Genomic DNA, 17,083 nt, shown 5'->3' with positions numbered 1-17,083 from the left:
ACTACTGGACACTGAATTCTATTGACTCTCAGTTCGTGTCTGAGGGCAGCATGTCTTCTTTGAACACTCCTTGCTCCTGCAGGCAAGTCAGGACTTTAGGAATATTTGCTATGTTGCAAATGCTTAGAAGCAGGTATGAGGGATGTGGTCAGAAGGAAGGTGCTATCTGTTGTCTGGGAAGCAGGACAGTTCATGAGTATTAGAAAAATCTCATGGCCCTTAATATTTTCAGAAACTTGATGATCTTCCTACAGGGCTACAAAGATGATCAGGGGACTGGAGCATCTCTCCTATGAAGAAAGACTGCGAGAGCTGGGCCTGTTCAGCCTGGAGAAGAGAAGACTGAGAGGGGATCTGATCAACGTGTGCAAGTATCTGAAGGGGGAGTGTCAAGAGGATGAGGCCAGCCTCTTCTCCACGGGGCCCAGCAACAGGACAAGAGGCAACGGGCAGAAACTGAAGCACAGGAAGTTCCACCTAAACCTGAGAAAAAACTTCTTCACTGGGAGGGTGACAGAGCACTGGCACAGGTTGCCCAGAGAGGTAGTGGAGTCTCCTTCCCTGGAGATATTCAAAACCCGGCTGGATGCGATCCTGGGCAATATGCTCTAGAGGATGCTGCTTGAGCAGGGGGGTTGGACTAGATGATCTCCAGAGGTCCCTTCCAACCTCAACCATTCTGTGATTCTGTGATTCCACATGAACTCCTGAGGAGATTAATCTCTTGTGGGCAGCATTCTTTACATAAAAAAACATCACAAAAGGCAGAGGAGTCACTTTGGATGTTTAAGGATGAAGTGGGATATAAACTGGCATAAACTTAGAATAAAGAGGCAGACAGCAGGGAATGAGTAGCCTGCCATGCAAAGAAGAGAAGAAGAAATGGCAATGCCTGGCACCAGCCATGTGCTTCCCCTCTCAGAGTAGCCAAGTTTCACTTGCTTCTTCCACTGCCGATTGCCAAGTCTGATCTGTACTCGGCTTGGCTTGGCGAGGGTGGAGAGCATACAATTGGGAGTATTTTCTGGCACAGAACAAGGAATTCTTGTAAACTGGGTCAACTCCTAAGCCTAGAGAAAAAACTGAAATGCCCTGTTTAAAAACAAGCAATTCTGTAGACCAAATCCTGTCCCTCTCTGATGTAGATGGGAGGCTGGCAGGATGCCCACCTTTTTGAATGCTTGCTTGCTGAGCTATCCATCCTACCTTACACATACCAGGTTACCAGTCTGTAACACTGTGCACAGCATCTATGAGTATTAGCTCTCCGAACACATGGGATGAGATGTCCCATTCCCCAAGTTCTAAGACTGCATTTCACACTGACTATATCAAGGAATCAACATTACCAACTCCTCTAACGAAACCCTACAGAAAGGAAATTTGCAGCATACCCCTTCTCCTTTCCTGCTTCACTGCAGAGATGGATCTACAAGAACTTTCCTCAGTTTCCCTCAGTGGATATAAAGGGAACAGGTCATAGCTCCTTTGATTTTCTGTGCTTTTAGTGAAAGCTGAGAATATTTAAAAGATTCCTCAGCGTAAAAAAAAGGAAAGAAGAGAGCTTTGCACAGAAAGCCAAGAAAGAAGAGGTCTTACCACTGATTCTCTCATCTTTTCTGGGAGCGGATCTGCTGATGAATCTTCAAAATGCTGACGAAGAAAGTGAGGGACAAATTTGCATTGAATAAGAGACCTGTTATTTAAAAAAAAAAAAAAAACCCAGTTAGGATATATCTGAACACACCTAATAGGTATGGATGTTCCTAGAGGACGAAGAAGAGAAAGATCAGCCTCAGTTTTCCTTCCTTATGTATGCAGCAACTATTTTATCTTTGTGTAGCTGGCAACGGATACAAACCAGTTCTGTCTTTGATCAGGGTGGAACTTCCTTGCCAACCAGAGTAGTCCAATCAGCGCTACTTGGTCATTTAGAGGAAAGAACTGAGAGGGTATTGTTGTATTCATGCCCTTTATTAATATTTCAGCTAAGCTAAAGAGCTCTTTGGAGTCACATTACAAAGGCCAAAGAGGCCATTTCTGTATAAATTGTATGTTAATCTTCAGCTCAAGATTTATGTGTTATCTTCTCCTCCATCTTGAACTTTACACTGTACGCCATCCCTTAAATACTGTTTCCAATCCCCTTAACTTCCTTTAATTAAGTCCGGAGCAGTTTAAAAAAATATTCTAAACCTCCTTTTTAAGGGATTATGCATTTTCATTATGATTGCATAATGAACGTCTGATGATGTTGTACACATATTTTAATCCTAAACAAGATATTTACAATGATTTCAAATGCTGAGGATTTGATTAAGAAAGTTATTGAATCGGGAACTAGATTTAAAAGGTGAAATGGATTTAAAGGTTTAAGATGAATTCCTTAAACAAAGCTTTAAGGAAAGAGGAGAGTTTTTGTTTTGTTAAAGAAGTTAATGAACTGGGGTCCATTTATATTTAAATAATATCTGGGGTCCAAATATATTTAAATTACTTTAAAATTGAAAAAGCTCACACTTCCATGCTGATTTGGAATTTACCTGTCTGCACTTTACAGTGGAATCTGTGAACTAAAAGGCATCTACATAAAGTCTAATCCAGGTCTAATTGATGTCATTGCAAAGATACAGTGGGCTCTGCATAAAGTTAATGGCAATAATATAAGCAATTCTTTCTGCTTTGCCACATCAGCACTTAGTAACACGTAAATATCAGATTCCTTGAATCTTCTGGATGTTGAAGAAGGAATTTCTCAGCTCTTCAGCGAGATTTATTGGGATGTAAATTACTGTTAGTGGCCTATATCCTTCTCCTTCTCCATCGGAATTCCTCTCCTTTTCCCAAGTCTCTCTCCTCAGATATAATCTTGAATGGCCTAAAAAGCCCTCCACTCCCCCTTTCTCTCCAGCATTACAGAAGTGCATGGCCAATCACCCTGATTTACCAGTGGCTTGTGTACCGCCACAGCCTCCATGACAGCCTTATGACACAGCTCCCACATAGCAAAACTCCTTCCACTCCTGATCTGTAGTTCTACTGGCATCTCTCACATTCTCTCAATTTCAGATCACAATGTTGGGACTTCTCCCTTGTTCCCAATGTCAGCTCTTAACTTATGCTACCTTTCCTAAAGCAGCTTTAGCAGAACATGTCAGAGTAGAAAAGGAAAGGAGTTAATCTCAAAAGAGAGGTACAGCCAACTAAAACTGACCTTGAACAAGAACTGGAATTGTCCATCTTCCCAACATATGAAATGCTCCTTTTCCTTCCCATGGTGCTACCCAATGCATGTTCTGCAACGCTGGTAACCAGTGTGTCCCCCCACATAAACAGCTAGCCTTCAGTAGAGTAAGCACAATTTCCCAGAGGGTGAAATCTACCTCAGAGTATTTGGAATTGCTGTTGTAAAAAACACCAGCCTTACTACCAATCTGTCTGAAGTGGTTTGTTTATTTACAAGACAGACATCAAGCAGCCAAACATGGTGAGGGATTTCCACCTCACCATAGTACTTTGGGGAGACAATCTCTGTGGTTCTGAGACCCAAATTACCACTCTGAACAAGACACACTTGGTGTGTTGCATGGAGCAATCAATAAACAACATTTGCAGGCAACTTACATTAGTACAGATGGGTCACTGCTTTGTCTGCTGAGGTGATAAGAAAGCGCAACTAGTAGGCCACAGAAAGCAGAGAACAGTGCTGGAATGTGCTGTGCATCCCAAGGTTCCTGAAGAGGAGGACAGAAAGCAGAGTACTTGCAGGTTAGGGCTGCAGCACTTAATTTGCTTCTTTTTTAATGAAGTAGACTAAGCTGTACATGCAGTGCTAGTTGTATAGTATCTAAATTTGTACACCATATACCCAGGATTTATAATCCTTTCTTATATCAAAGTCTATTATTATGAGAAAGGCTTAGATGTTATAAGCATGTTTTGTGGTTATATATACTGTAATTCTTCTGTAATCTGCAATTAGCAAAGAAATCAGAAAACCACAGGAAAGGCAGCTTTCCCTTTCTCTATAATGAAACACTATGGGCAAATTTTCATTAAAGTGAGATGCGAGTGAAATGAATTGCATTGTGTTTGTCTAATTGACATGCAGTTACTTGATCTGTGGCCAGCTTGCTTTCAATAAACGTCAACGTCACCTAAATCAGGTGTTGGGTACAGTTCTGCCACCTTACTCCTAAATCTTCCTTCTGCTCTGTATGTTACATGTAGGCCTTGTGTGCGAGACAAACCAGAGAGGGAGAGTGCTAGCCAAAGTATGCCACACCCCTGAGTATGGGAAGGGACAATTTACACACTTGCTAACACTCTCTGGGCAGAACCGAGACGGGAAACTCTGTCTGGGTGGCTTAAACAACTAAAATTGGCTAGAGATAATAAGCAAAAGAACCAGAAGCTTAACAAACACTTATCAAAACCAACTTCATCTGTGGGGTCCTCAGCTACCTGTAAGGGAGCCACTTGTGAGTCCTGGCTGTAAAAGGACATAGATTTTGGCTGTGAAAGACACAGAAATCTAGGGGATCAGGCCCAAAGCTGTTTAACTCATCAGGCTTGTTCAATGCTTCTGCACAATTTGTACCTGATCAAGTGAATATGGGGATCACCAGAATCTGACATTAGAGCATTTTCTGTGTAGGTTTTTGAGAAACAATGCTTACAGGATCTCTCAAACATTTAGTTTGTTCAGCTAGCATGAACAAGGCATCTTCTGTACTGTATCTTCCGCTTGAAAAGCGTCACCGTTTGTATGTGATCAATACTTTCATAGAATAAAGTGGTTTCATTCATCTTGTTTTGCACAGATGTATAAGTGATTTCTTAGCAAAACCGACCCACACTAAGAACCATTGCATTTCTTTCATGGGCAATGAACATTTGGACAAGGCAAACTAGCTTGCTTCTAAGGCGTTTGTCTAATCTACCACAACATGAGACTTCTCGGGAGTTTAATTATGCAATACCCACTATCTTAAGAAGCGGCATTATAGAAGTGAAATTTTACTTCCAAGAATCACCTTCCCCTCTACGTACTGTTAAACGTCACAAAGATGAAAGAGAAGCATCTAGTTCTTCTATACAATATTAATCAAAACAATTTTTTTCAAACAAAAGAGAACTACACAGTATTTCAAAAATAATCCAGCATCATTTACTTGACAAATTTCTTCATGCACTTTAACTTCTCATTCAGTTGTTTCCAAATTTTGTGCCAAATACTTTTTGGATTAATTTTTCCCTTGTTTAATGTTCCCCTGTTCAGTTCAGAAATGAATATTCTTTAAAACACCAAAGAAAACTAACTGAAGCCAAAATTTTTTAACAATTGCTGAATCACAGTCTATTCAAACATCCATTGCATTTCCACACTGGTATAACTGCGTACAGATCCACACAGCAGCTTCTAGTGCACAAACTGTCCCTTTGCCCTGCAACTTCTCTCAAAGACAAAATACTATAAAAAGCCCAGCAATATCAGATATCTAGTATTGAAACATACTAGTATCCAGTTTGAGAAACTATTCCACCTCTCTCTACTGTAAAATAGCACATAGTTTATTCCCCATATTAATGTCTCAAGATCTCTTCACTTCCACTTTTTCTGTATGTTATGCATAGCTTCTGCTTTTGACCGGCCTGTGCTCCAGCGCCAAGGCACCTCTTCCTTGTCCTCTCAAAATTCAGCTGTGCAGGGAGCTAGAAAGGTAGGCAGGAGAGTCATCAATATCCTCGGGATATAAGCCTCGGGAGTATCACTTTTCGGAAAAATGCTACACAATGTTTTACAAGAGATGAGAATGAACAAAGGCGTCGTTTCTCCAGCATCATTGTGATGTATCTTGGTCCATTTTGTCATTTTCCTCCCCCACTAATGATGCCTGGTAGAGCTTTAAATTAAAAAGATGAAAAAAAAACCCAGTATAGCTGATAATTGGACAATGATTCTTCTCAGTGGGAAAACAGGAATGACAGGTTGTATTCTCAGAAGCTAGTATTATCTGTCATACAAGACAGGGAGTTTGACTTCCTACTTTCCCTCATTTGGTTGAGGTGACATGTAATGCTTTCATATACAGTTTTGACTTTGATGCAGACACTCACGTAGACATTTTTAAAACAAGTGAAATGGACTTCCAGGGTTAAGGATGAAAGCAATGAGTTAAAACAGATACTCAGGCAGGGAGGTGGTGGGTGGCAGCAGTGGCGTTCCATTTCAACCACAGAATCACCTAATCCTGAAACAATCCACTAAAAAGGAAGATAAAGGTTTCTTTGAATTTAGAAGCCTTTTACCACTGGTGAAGACGGGGAGGAGGGGGTATTTTTTTTAAAAGTGGCGACAATAGTTTTCTATCCTATGTCATTCATCCTTTTTGCTTCTTTCTTCCCTTAGAAATGTGTTGCAAACTTTTATCTTTCAAAGATATGTTCAAATAAATCATGTGACCTACTCCAGAGACAGCGAATGCCCTGAACACAAGCAGAACAACTGGGATAAGTAGAAATTCTTGTTACTTTTTTACAGAATAGTCCTCTCAACTCACGAGAGATTTTATAGACTGCTACAGAACTTGCATCACTGAAAGATGACAAATCCAAGTTGTTCTTCACAGCAGTGCACAGACCTCCTTATTTTCCAGTCTCTCATGATTTTATCATTATTCAGCCAATATTTTTTTGCTCTTCTCTTACTTCAACTTCCCACTTTCATCGCGGATCTACAATTTCGCTCATATGAAACAATATGCAGGACAGGTGTTGACAGTTATTGTTTCACATGTCTAATTGTGTAATGCTAAATTACAATAAAAACTATCATCTTACTTCTAAACTTATATTTACTTTCTGAATGAAAAATATAAAAAGGGAATCCTCTCACCAAAGACATAAGAAAATGCTAACAGTGAAACATTCTGTAAAAGTTTAATTATATTACCATAGATAGTCTGTTTTCAGTGAACACGAACAACCAGAAAATGTCGATTATTCATGGAGCTTGTATTATGTTTGCTAGAGACAACTTCTCAGGAGAGATCCCCGCTAGCCTTATCTTCTCATCACCCACAGAAAATGAACATTTCTTTCCCGTGAGAGCTCCAAAAACTTGTTAAGTGACGAACTACTAAAATATTATTATCATTACCCATCCTGATCAATGTTTCTTTGCACTCCCAATTGCTATCTGTAACCACCACATTTTCTATGCTGAAATTGTAAAATCCTTGAGGATGGGCCTGAGGCAGGGCTGTGCGGGCACGTGCATACACTGCCTTAGCCAACAGGGCCCCAGCCTGTGACTAAAACTCCTGGGCTACAGAGTAAGATGAGCAAGAACCTCAAGTTGGAGGCCCAGATACTCATGTTTTAGAGAGTGGTGAGTTTATTCTAAACAGGAAGTGCAGATTTCTACAGTCCTAAGCACAGTACCATTATACAGTAAAAGGAACCTATCTTTAGGAGTGCAGAATACAGTAATACAGTACCATAATACAGTAAAAGGAACCTATCTATAAAAGGAACCCTGGCCCATTTCAGATTCTGCAGACAACTTACATTTTCTGTTATATCCAGAAAATAAGTTTATACTATACACACAGAAAACTACAGTCATACCTATTGAAAGGTGTGACTACAGTGAGTCTGACTATGGTTAAAAACATCATCACTCACTGAGAGGCAAAATATCTGACAGTTCTCTCCAAAATTAACATTCTTAACAGCTCTTGCTTGAACCTCAGGGGTCTTTAAATTGGAAAGTACGTAAAATTGATAGGCCTTGTCTTCAAAACCTCCAGCAGGGCTAGAAGTATTTTATGTGGTAGAAACAAAGCTGCCTAATAATCCTATATTTCTGTTTTTGGTCATTTGGACATCTGGGAATTCTGTGCATACACGTGGGTCCATTCAGTGCTGTTTAGAAATATATTTGGGCAGTCTTAGTAGATTGAGGGAGACGTATGCATGCAATTCTTTCCCACTGTAAAACCTTACAAGACAAATATGTCAGGATTAGTACACAGACGAAGACTCTGTTGTTGAAGACAGGAATCCAGAAGCATTGTTCCAACTCTGATTCTGATTAATGAGTTCAGAACTCAAATCAGACAACAAATCAAACTACATCAATTGTGAGCTGAGAAGAATGGTTTAAAATACACGCAGGATTTTTAGGAACTGTCCATTGAAGCCATAAATAAATTACCAGAGAATCTCTTATTCAGGTAAGAGTTATAGAAACTTGGCAACTTTCACTAAAAAAAGATGTACTTAAACAGAGCTGGAAGAGGCAGCATTGCTACACAGGAACATATTCACTTCAGCCTATTTTTTTTGACCCAATCAATATCTGAATTTTTTCCAGGCTAATTAAGATAACCCACAAGTTCCTTAAGCAGTTAAAAAAAAAATGGACCACAAATAATTAACCAGCTCTGGATGAGTTTCAAATCCAAACCAGCTAACTGGAACAGAACACAGAAGAGAAGAACTGACTGATTCCAGAACACTTTGGGGTGTGCTCTTCTGCCTCACAGAAAAACACTGATGTACCAGTTGCTGGAATAACAGTAACGGGCACGGCTACATTCCAGATTGATTGTTTGTGAAAAAGATAGGAAGAAAAAATGCTATTTTCTAAACTATCTGTTAAACGTCCATGCACAAACCACAAAACAGATGGAGTGGGAGACAAAAATCAGCACATCATGCAATTCTAGTCAAGTGAAAAAGATGGTACAGTAGAGAATTTGTTCCTGTGTCTCCAATCTGATGGATATAATAGCTGAAAATAAAAACATCTCCTCCAAGAAACAGAGATAACCCTTTCATATATCAAAGCTAAGATAGCTATTAGACCTGCCAATTTCTGTTTAAGATTACAGGAGTAAAGCTGAGAACACAAATAACGCCAGGCTGAAGTGAACACAGATAATTTAAACTAAACTCAGTTACCCAGCAGCTTCAAAAATAAGTAGAAAGGTGACAAATTTATGTTATCAGACGTAACAATGCAAGAAATGACCAAAAGAGTCGATAAAATCATATTCAGGTTTTAGAGTTTTGTATTAAAAAGAAAAGAAAAGAAAAGAAAGTTCATAAAGGAACCAGAAAGAATTAGAGCAATGAGGGATGGTACCATTGAACAGAGGCATGGCGGGTAAAGAAAATCTCAGTGCAACCAGGAAGAACTCAAGTCTTTGCACTTTCAAGTTCTGAGACATTTAGCTCCTCTCCCGTCTGAAATCAAGCTCACAGTACACAGTATTATTGTATGTAAGGTCGGATAAGCAGCTGGTGTCACATCACTCATGACAAGGAAGTGTCACGTGATAAGGTGTGTGAAAAGATGCCTTATAGCACCTGAAAGCTGTAACCAAACCATCTTGGCATGACTGCAATAACACGACTATAAAACGAAAATATATCTAATTGACTTAGAATCGTCACAGATAAAATGATTTCTGCTCACCAGCTACGCCAGAACAAGACAGTGACTTGAAAATCTGCTCCTCCCACAACATGCTTATTTGCCAACACCGATGAAGAGTCCATCAATCTTTAAGGCTCTAAATGCACAGACTGAGACCTGAAACTCCAGCTACTTTGAGTTTTGGGGTTTCCTGGAAAAATTATCTGTGGTGATTTTAGATACAATTCTCTGTACCTGACTTCTTAGCATGAACAAATTTAGTGGGTTTTTTTTTGTACTTCAAACCAAAAGAAAACTAATCAAGCCAGCGCTGGCATCACCTGAGGAATATCTGCACATATCTGCAGACCCACAGTGCCTTCACATAGACAGCAACCAAGGGCACTCTGAGAAGGGGGCTGACCACTTGCCCATGGAGAACAAACCTTCTCACTTCTCAGAGTCACTTCCAAACAAGGTGTCCCCATTCCTCCTTCAAGCGACAGTGCTCCCATCACACAACCCAAGCACAGGCCTCCACATCACATGTCAAGTTTGCATCTGGCCTTGTAATGAACTGTCCCTTATTTTAGTTGTATGGAAAGCACATGTTTGATCACATAACACCGCGTGTCTGCCAGGTGATCACTATGCAGACATCCCCCAAAACATGTTATATGCCTCTGACTGGGTCATAAAATGGGACATGTAAGCAGCCTGCCTATGATCCAAATTGCACATTCACTGCTAGCACAAGTTTAGAGATCTATTTGCCATATTTTAGGTGATATATGCATTTTAGCCATGAGAGAGAAACATTTCTGGTCATGTGAAGGTGAAGTAGGTGTAAGACCTTCACAAAGACTGGCAGGGCCAGACAAACAATTTGGGCAAGCCAAGTTTGTCCAAAGGCTGTAGGATGAACTCCCAGTCAAGAATACTACCTAATAATTTCCTCAGACAACTTATCTAAGAGGAAAAAAAAAAATGGTTATTAAGTCAAGCTAATGATATGCCTTCACTGTAGTTACTGTTTCATAGAGATCCCCAGTTGGTTTTGTACAACACAATCCACACAGCAAAATTGGTCTGGATAAGGCACAGGATTTCAGCACAGACCTATTAACCCCAGTTGTCAGAGCTTAAGTTAGCACGTTGAAAGTCAACCTGAGTATTACACTGCTGTGTGGACATACCCTGAACAATTGCTCATTTCTTTTTCTTTCTTATTCTAAACTCGGGGTTCTAGGATAAAGAATTAATTGATGTGACCTTGCTGCTCTAAAATTATTTCAAAATTTGATTGCAAATAATGTCTGCTATTGTAGGCGTGTATACATAGTTTCTGTTCTAAAAAAGAACAAGAAAAGCTCACTTAAGAACACAGATCCATGACAAAACGAATAGACCGTGAATTCATTTAAAAAATATATGGAAAATTAATTCCTCTTCTAATGAGCTTTTTCAGGAATAAGATCACTCCTTTTGGAATTAACATACACAGAAAAATTAGGCTAGACTATTTTACCCTGCAAGATAATTAAAACATAAGAACCATTTAAAGAAGGAAAGTTCAAGCCTGCTACTACTGGAACTGGTCTTCAGCCTGGGCGTTTGGTTTGAGCAATTGTCCACCAGTAAAAAAAAAAAAAAAAAAAAAAAAAAAAGCACAAGCACTTAGAGATACATTCTGCTCTTCAATTTATATCAGGAAATAGAACTCTGCCAGTTACACCCGCTGAGCTATAAGACATTCTGCTGATAAACAGTATACATTTGAGGAAGTTACATTTCAGCTTTGAATAAGCTTTGCAACTCAGGAATCCCATCCCAGAGATATGTTTCCTTGCCCTAACTCTTTTTGGTAGGGATGATTTTGACCTCCATAAACCACTGATAATTTTGCTTCAGTCCATTGCTTTTGCCAAACTGGCTAAAAGCGGAAAGCATAAAGATATAGCTCCTTTTGAAAGTATCTTTGGTTAGACAACTGGTGATGTGGGACCTCTGCCTTCCTGAAAATCACTCTTATTTTTTCTTATTTTTTCCTCCTAATCATCTTGTCCTTATGCTTGTAGCACACATCCAGCATGACACTCAAGGGCTAGGTTTTCCTTCTTTGTCTCTTTTGGATACAGCACTGGTCTTTCAATGGGATTCTTAGATGTTATTTGGAAAAAAAAAAAAAAGACTAGCTGTAAAGCTTAAGTGTTAATGAGATGTCATTTGTACCTTAAAGACAACCATATACTTAGTATCACCTTTGTGGGAACAACAGGTTAATGAAACAGGCCTTATAACATCTGCTCAGCTTTGAGTTAAGACTCTGCAAAAGTCCAAACCTCGATTTGATTAGGATGAGAAGTCGTAGCCTACTTCATATCAAAACAGTTCCAGTTTCTGATGGACGTCATTAGACTACCTTCACCATGATGCCTATTCAGAGTCAGATTCTTCTGTTACATTTAAGGTAAATCTTACTATTTCTCCACCAACCAACAAATAAGTCTGACAGATTCATTCCCTTGAAACGCTCTAAATAAAAGCCCAAAAGACAAGAAGATTTGTACTTCATTGAAGAATAAGGAGGGTTAATGCAAGTGTTCCTTTCATAGCTTGTAGAAGAAAAATCTATGAAATCTCAAACACCCTAGCGGACTACAATGATGAGCTGCAGTAAATGGAATCATCTTTATATGCTTTAAATTAACCTCCTTAGAAGTGTTTTCACAAGAACAGTGCCATAAAAAATCAAATCAGCTGTAATTTCTATGTGAACAGAAACTCTTCACTTAATATTGGTAATTTACAACAGGTATCTTGTAAATCTTTCACAGCACTCTACAACTTCAGGGTAGCATTAAAAGCCTATTTCTAAGCAGTCTGAAGTCTAATCCACGAGGAGACTGCTTATCTGCGAAGCCACCTGCATGTTGTAATTTTAAACTGTTACGGTAAGAAAGGAATCTGTAAAATAGCTTAAGAGGCTTTTCCTTAATACTATTTACAAAACTATTTTTTAAAGTATCCATCACACAACTTCCCTACCCTCAACCACAGAATCTTCCTTTTTCAGCCTTAGGGGAGAAGTGATCATTTCCCAGATATTTCCCTGTCAAACTGGTTCAGCTGAAATCCTTCTTCCCATATAGCGCTCTCTATTTTTCTCACTGCTTCTCCTCCCCTCATTAGAGATTTTTCTCACTCCATATATCCTCACAAAAAGGCACATTCTTCACTCCCCATCTACCATCCAATTCTTTAATATAGTTGGGAAATGGTAGCAAGAATACTAGCTAGTTCAGGAAATTGCATAAGGGAAGCAGTTACGTTTTCCGGTATCCTGCAGCTGGGTCAGGTCAAACCAGTATAACTCATATAGTGTGTGACCCTGGGGACAGGAGATTTCTTGGGAGTACACCACATGTTCAAAGATACTTAAGTTAGAGTGTCTTAACACAGCACTGCTCAGCAGCTGAGTTTATGTAATTTACTGGGTGTGGACTCAAGCCACCTCAGACACAAGATAAAATGGTGGCTTAACACATTTTACCTTACCGCTGGGAGTGGTTAAGAACACAAGTACTGACAGTTATGGGAGCGCTGATCATCTATGACGGACCACTAAGGCATTTTAACTTCAGCATTTTTGATTTAAGACTCCTATTCAAAATTTTAAGTGGAAAACTGTTAAAAGCTATTACAGAAATGTTTATGCTCCTTAAAGAATCGCCTTAAAGAATCATTTGATAGCACCTCTCATCTGTGTAAATTGCTTGGCTGTGTGTTGGTATGATGAATCCTTGGCTGTTGTAGAACCTCATATTGGGATCTCTGCGTGCTACACATGTGTAGCATCACAAAGTACCTTCCCATGTGCTGCAAGATGCTGAAAGCAGCTTGTAAATCACTGCGTAGCCTGATACACCCCTGCACGAGCACTGACAACATCTAAACTGCAATGTAACATTGCCAAAAGTACCCTTGGTCAAGGATGAAATTCTGGTTTCACTGTGATCACTGGAAATTCTACAGTAGACTTGAAATCAGCCAGAATTTCATCATTATTTTTTAAATAAAACAAAAACTTGCAGATGATGTATATATTAACTGCAAAAAATAAATGTTTTAGATTGAAAATGGCTCGGTGTGCAGCATCTGCCAGAAAACAACAAAACATCAGGCATCACCAGGAAGGGTACTGAGAGCATGACAGCATATAGAAGCATAGCAAACCCACATCCGGAGCACTATATACAGCTGTAGTCTCCACATCTCAAGAAGGTCATAACCGAGTAAGATAAGGCACAGAGTAGGGTAGCTAACTTAGCTATTCCTAGGAGCATGGAACAGCAGTTTTACAAGGAGACTTTAAAAAGGCTGGGGGTCTTCAGTTTGCAGAGGAGACTGTTGAGTGGGAATATAAATGAGCCCTACAAAACTGTGAAGGCAGCAGATAAGGCAAATGCAAAACAGTTTTTTCACAAACCCTGCAGCATTAGGAATAGGGAAGACTCAGTGAAATTTACCTTTTTTTTTAACTGATCTGCTAAAAAAGTGTCTCTACACAGAGGACAGGGAACATTTGGGATTTGTTGCACAGAAGGCTATGGAGGCAGATGCTACAAGCACATTCAAAAAGGGATTGGGCAAATTCATGGACAATAGGTCCACAAACAGATACCAAATGAAATAGGCAGGGAGGCACTCTCCAGCACCCCTAACCCAACAATTATGGATAGCGGTGGACTACTAGGAAATGCGTAGCTAACAGTTGTCTCGCTTGCATTAGGTCCCTAAACTGCATTTCCCTTTGCTACTGACGGACAAAAAACTAGGTTAGGTGGTCTGCTGGTCTGCCTAAGACAGACATTTAAGTTCTTATTTCGGTTTACTCCTACAGTTTCAATATAGCTATGGGAAATCTCTTTTTAACTTTGAACCTTGTATATCAAGGTTTTACCGTGGGACATGACAGCATATTGCAGTCAATCTTCTCCACCATAAAACATACAACAATGGAACACAAGCTGATTTGGGGCTGATCCAACATCCTTATCTGCCTAGCAGCAGAGGGGCTGTATAGTTATGTGGCTGCTACAGCATCACATAACAGAGTGGCATATATGGGCCACACCAGTTGGTACTAATAACAGCAGTAAAGCCCACTCCTTAAAGGGCTTCTCAGTCCCAGTAAATCCATCCCCAAAGCTCCAGTGTACAGAAGTGTCAGTAACCGCTAGCATGGAGAAAACAGAGGACAATTCAGAATTAGAGGTATGCAGGTATGCTGTTGTGAAGCAACAGCAAATAAAACCCTAATTCCTCCTTTGGAAATATGGACCTTACCAGGAATTTGGACCAAATTCAGCCTGGCTTATACAGATCAATGGTAGTTTTTTTTAGCTATTTAAGCCATGGCTGATGTTAGTCTTTGTAGTGGCAATTCAACTGATCACCTCATCTTGATATATGCATGAGGCAGAGTCACAGCTATAAGCTAAACATTTACTCTAGTATTTCTACTACAGTTTCAAAGTATTTCAGTGTAGCTAATAGGCCGAACCTAAAACTTGGCCTAACGTGATAAATAACTATTGACAAAATAGTGCAAGACAATTTTGGTCTCCCTAGGTTAGATGAATTTTGAGCTCCTTACATGCAGTGTGAAAAGTCCATAATGCTACTGAAGTTTTTCTGACTTACCTTCACTGCACTGAAGCAGAACGCATATAGGACAATCAGAACCACAAAGCTTCGAGAAATGCTGTACAGTGCAGATAGGAACCCAGCAGCAGCTGAAACATAGACATTATATGCTTGTTAAATTCTTCCTAAATGAGAAGTTGCAATCAAAACAAGAAAAAACTCCAAAATCAAAAACACAGCTCCTTCATTACCAGAGATGAACAGAATAAAATTAGGTATTGCAAAACTAGGCGTTCAGAGAACACCTTCAGTGTCCCCATCAGCTCACAAAACTGTCTGCAGCTAGGAGCGCAAGCCTGATGCCACTCTGTTCAATGTGTTTTCTATGGACACGAGGTCCCACACTAGTGCTTTTTATCCTGCACATTGTTTTTACCACAATATCTCCAACTTTCTTCATGTTCTTACACAGAAGGAATGAAACAATCTACAAAACAGACCTAGGATAATTTTCTAGTCAAATGCCACATGGAATTTTCCTCCTTCCCTCTGCTCCTGGGACACAGGCCTACATAACATCCACATACATCCTCACTCGCCTCTCAACCATGATTCACACCTTATTCAAGATACATGAATGAGCTTAAAGGGAGAGAGAAGGATGCCATCTGGTTCCTTGCTATAACTTTCTTTGAGAGCTTCCAGAACCAGGGTAGAAGGTGCTGTCAGACAGGATTAGGAGTTCAGTAATGGAAATACATGGGCTGCAAAACAGTGCTCTGATTAGGGGTCAATATACACTGTAATCATCATTGTGGATGGGATGAGAACTTTACCCAACACATTATTTCCTTCAGGTCTGCTATGTTATTTAAGAGACAAAAAATACCCTTGTTATCTGTACTAGTTCTAACCATTTGCCAAAGGCTACATCCACAGCAGCAAGTAGAGTGAAGCATTAAGAAAGAGTTTGCAAAGTGAAAAGTGCAGAGGACGTCATATTGTGTTTTGAGATGTTTCCTGCAGACTAGCTCTAGCCTGATCCTGTGGACTCTATCTCATTGGCGGCTGCAGTGCATTAGGTGTACTCCTGGAGTGCACCTTTCTTTACGTTTCATCCAAAATGAATTCAGTTTGCATAATCTGACATCACTCCGCAATGCGAAACAGACCGTGGTAGGTGGGAACAAAGATAAGGTTTGTTTCTGATCTAAACTAAGATGACAATGTAGATGGACCCAAACTTCTCTGTTATTTAAGCTAAAATGAGAAACAAAACCCAACAACAAAAGCAATGCACAGTCTTGTTTAATTGCTGACTGAAATAATGCCACACATGATCACATCCAGTATCATGTTAAAAGCCTTACTATGGAATAATGCAGACTAAGGCTTTTTTTTGAGAGAGTTTTAGCAGAGCTTTTTGTAAGCATTTTTTTTTTTATATATAGAAACAAGAAATTATATTGGATGTGCTAGAAAACAGTTCTCTTACAGCAGCCATCTTCTACAACCAGTAGCACAGCTTGAATACAACTATTCAAAAGCAAAAAGAAATCTAATCGAGGAGGTCCTGTTGGTACCCATCCCACTCCTGCAAGATTACCATTAGCTGTTCCAACTTTAACATGTGCTGTGCATTGAAATGTGCAACAATATATTTTACTCTAAGGTGAAGGGCTCTGAAATGGACAGCTCAGAAGCTACTTACCAGAGCCACCAAAAAGCAACATGTCTATTTGCTCCAAGAGATATATACAAAAGGTGTTGATTTGAGGGAAAAGACCAAGAAGAGAAATTGCAGGAAAGCAATACAAGAACACTAAAGGAAAGAAAAAGAAACATGTTAGAACATAGGCATAAGTTACAATGTATGAAGAACAGAGAAACATGCATTAAACTAAGATAACCATTTCAAGAAATTCTGAAGGTTACCCAAGCCAGCATACTTTAACGTTAGTAGCAATGATTACATTTCACTTCCCATCCATAGAAAATTATTCTACT

General features: G+C 39.6%; 1 protein-coding gene across 5 annotated transcripts in view; it reads right to left on the bottom strand.

Moving 5' to 3' along the window:
• The window catches only part of PCNX2 (pecanex 2), a 171,814-nt gene that overhangs the window by 97,651 nt on the left and 57,080 nt on the right, over positions 1-17,083 (bottom strand). For 3 of the 5 annotated variants that reach the window (XM_068939009.1, XM_068939011.1, XM_068939012.1), the window contains exons 14-17: positions 16,788-16,898; positions 15,134-15,225; positions 3,625-3,734; positions 1,600-1,696 (exon numbers count right to left, since the gene is read on the bottom strand). In XM_068939009.1, the coding sequence (XP_068795110.1) occupies positions 1,600-1,696; positions 3,625-3,734; positions 15,134-15,225; positions 16,788-16,898 (410 nt within the window). The remainder of the gene's footprint in view (positions 1-1,599; positions 1,697-3,624; positions 3,735-15,133; positions 15,226-16,787; positions 16,899-17,083) is intronic. The other 2 variants (XM_068939013.1, XM_068939014.1) reach the window with 1 other exon arrangement.

The sequence above is a fragment of the Struthio camelus genome, chromosome 3 (genome assembly GCF_040807025.1).
Source record: "Struthio camelus isolate bStrCam1 chromosome 3, bStrCam1.hap1, whole genome shotgun sequence".
Classification (NCBI taxonomy): domain Eukaryota; kingdom Metazoa; phylum Chordata; class Aves; order Struthioniformes; family Struthionidae; genus Struthio; species Struthio camelus.
The sequence above is the reverse complement of the archived record's forward strand: the minus strand, read 5'-3'. Positions and strand labels throughout refer to the sequence as shown.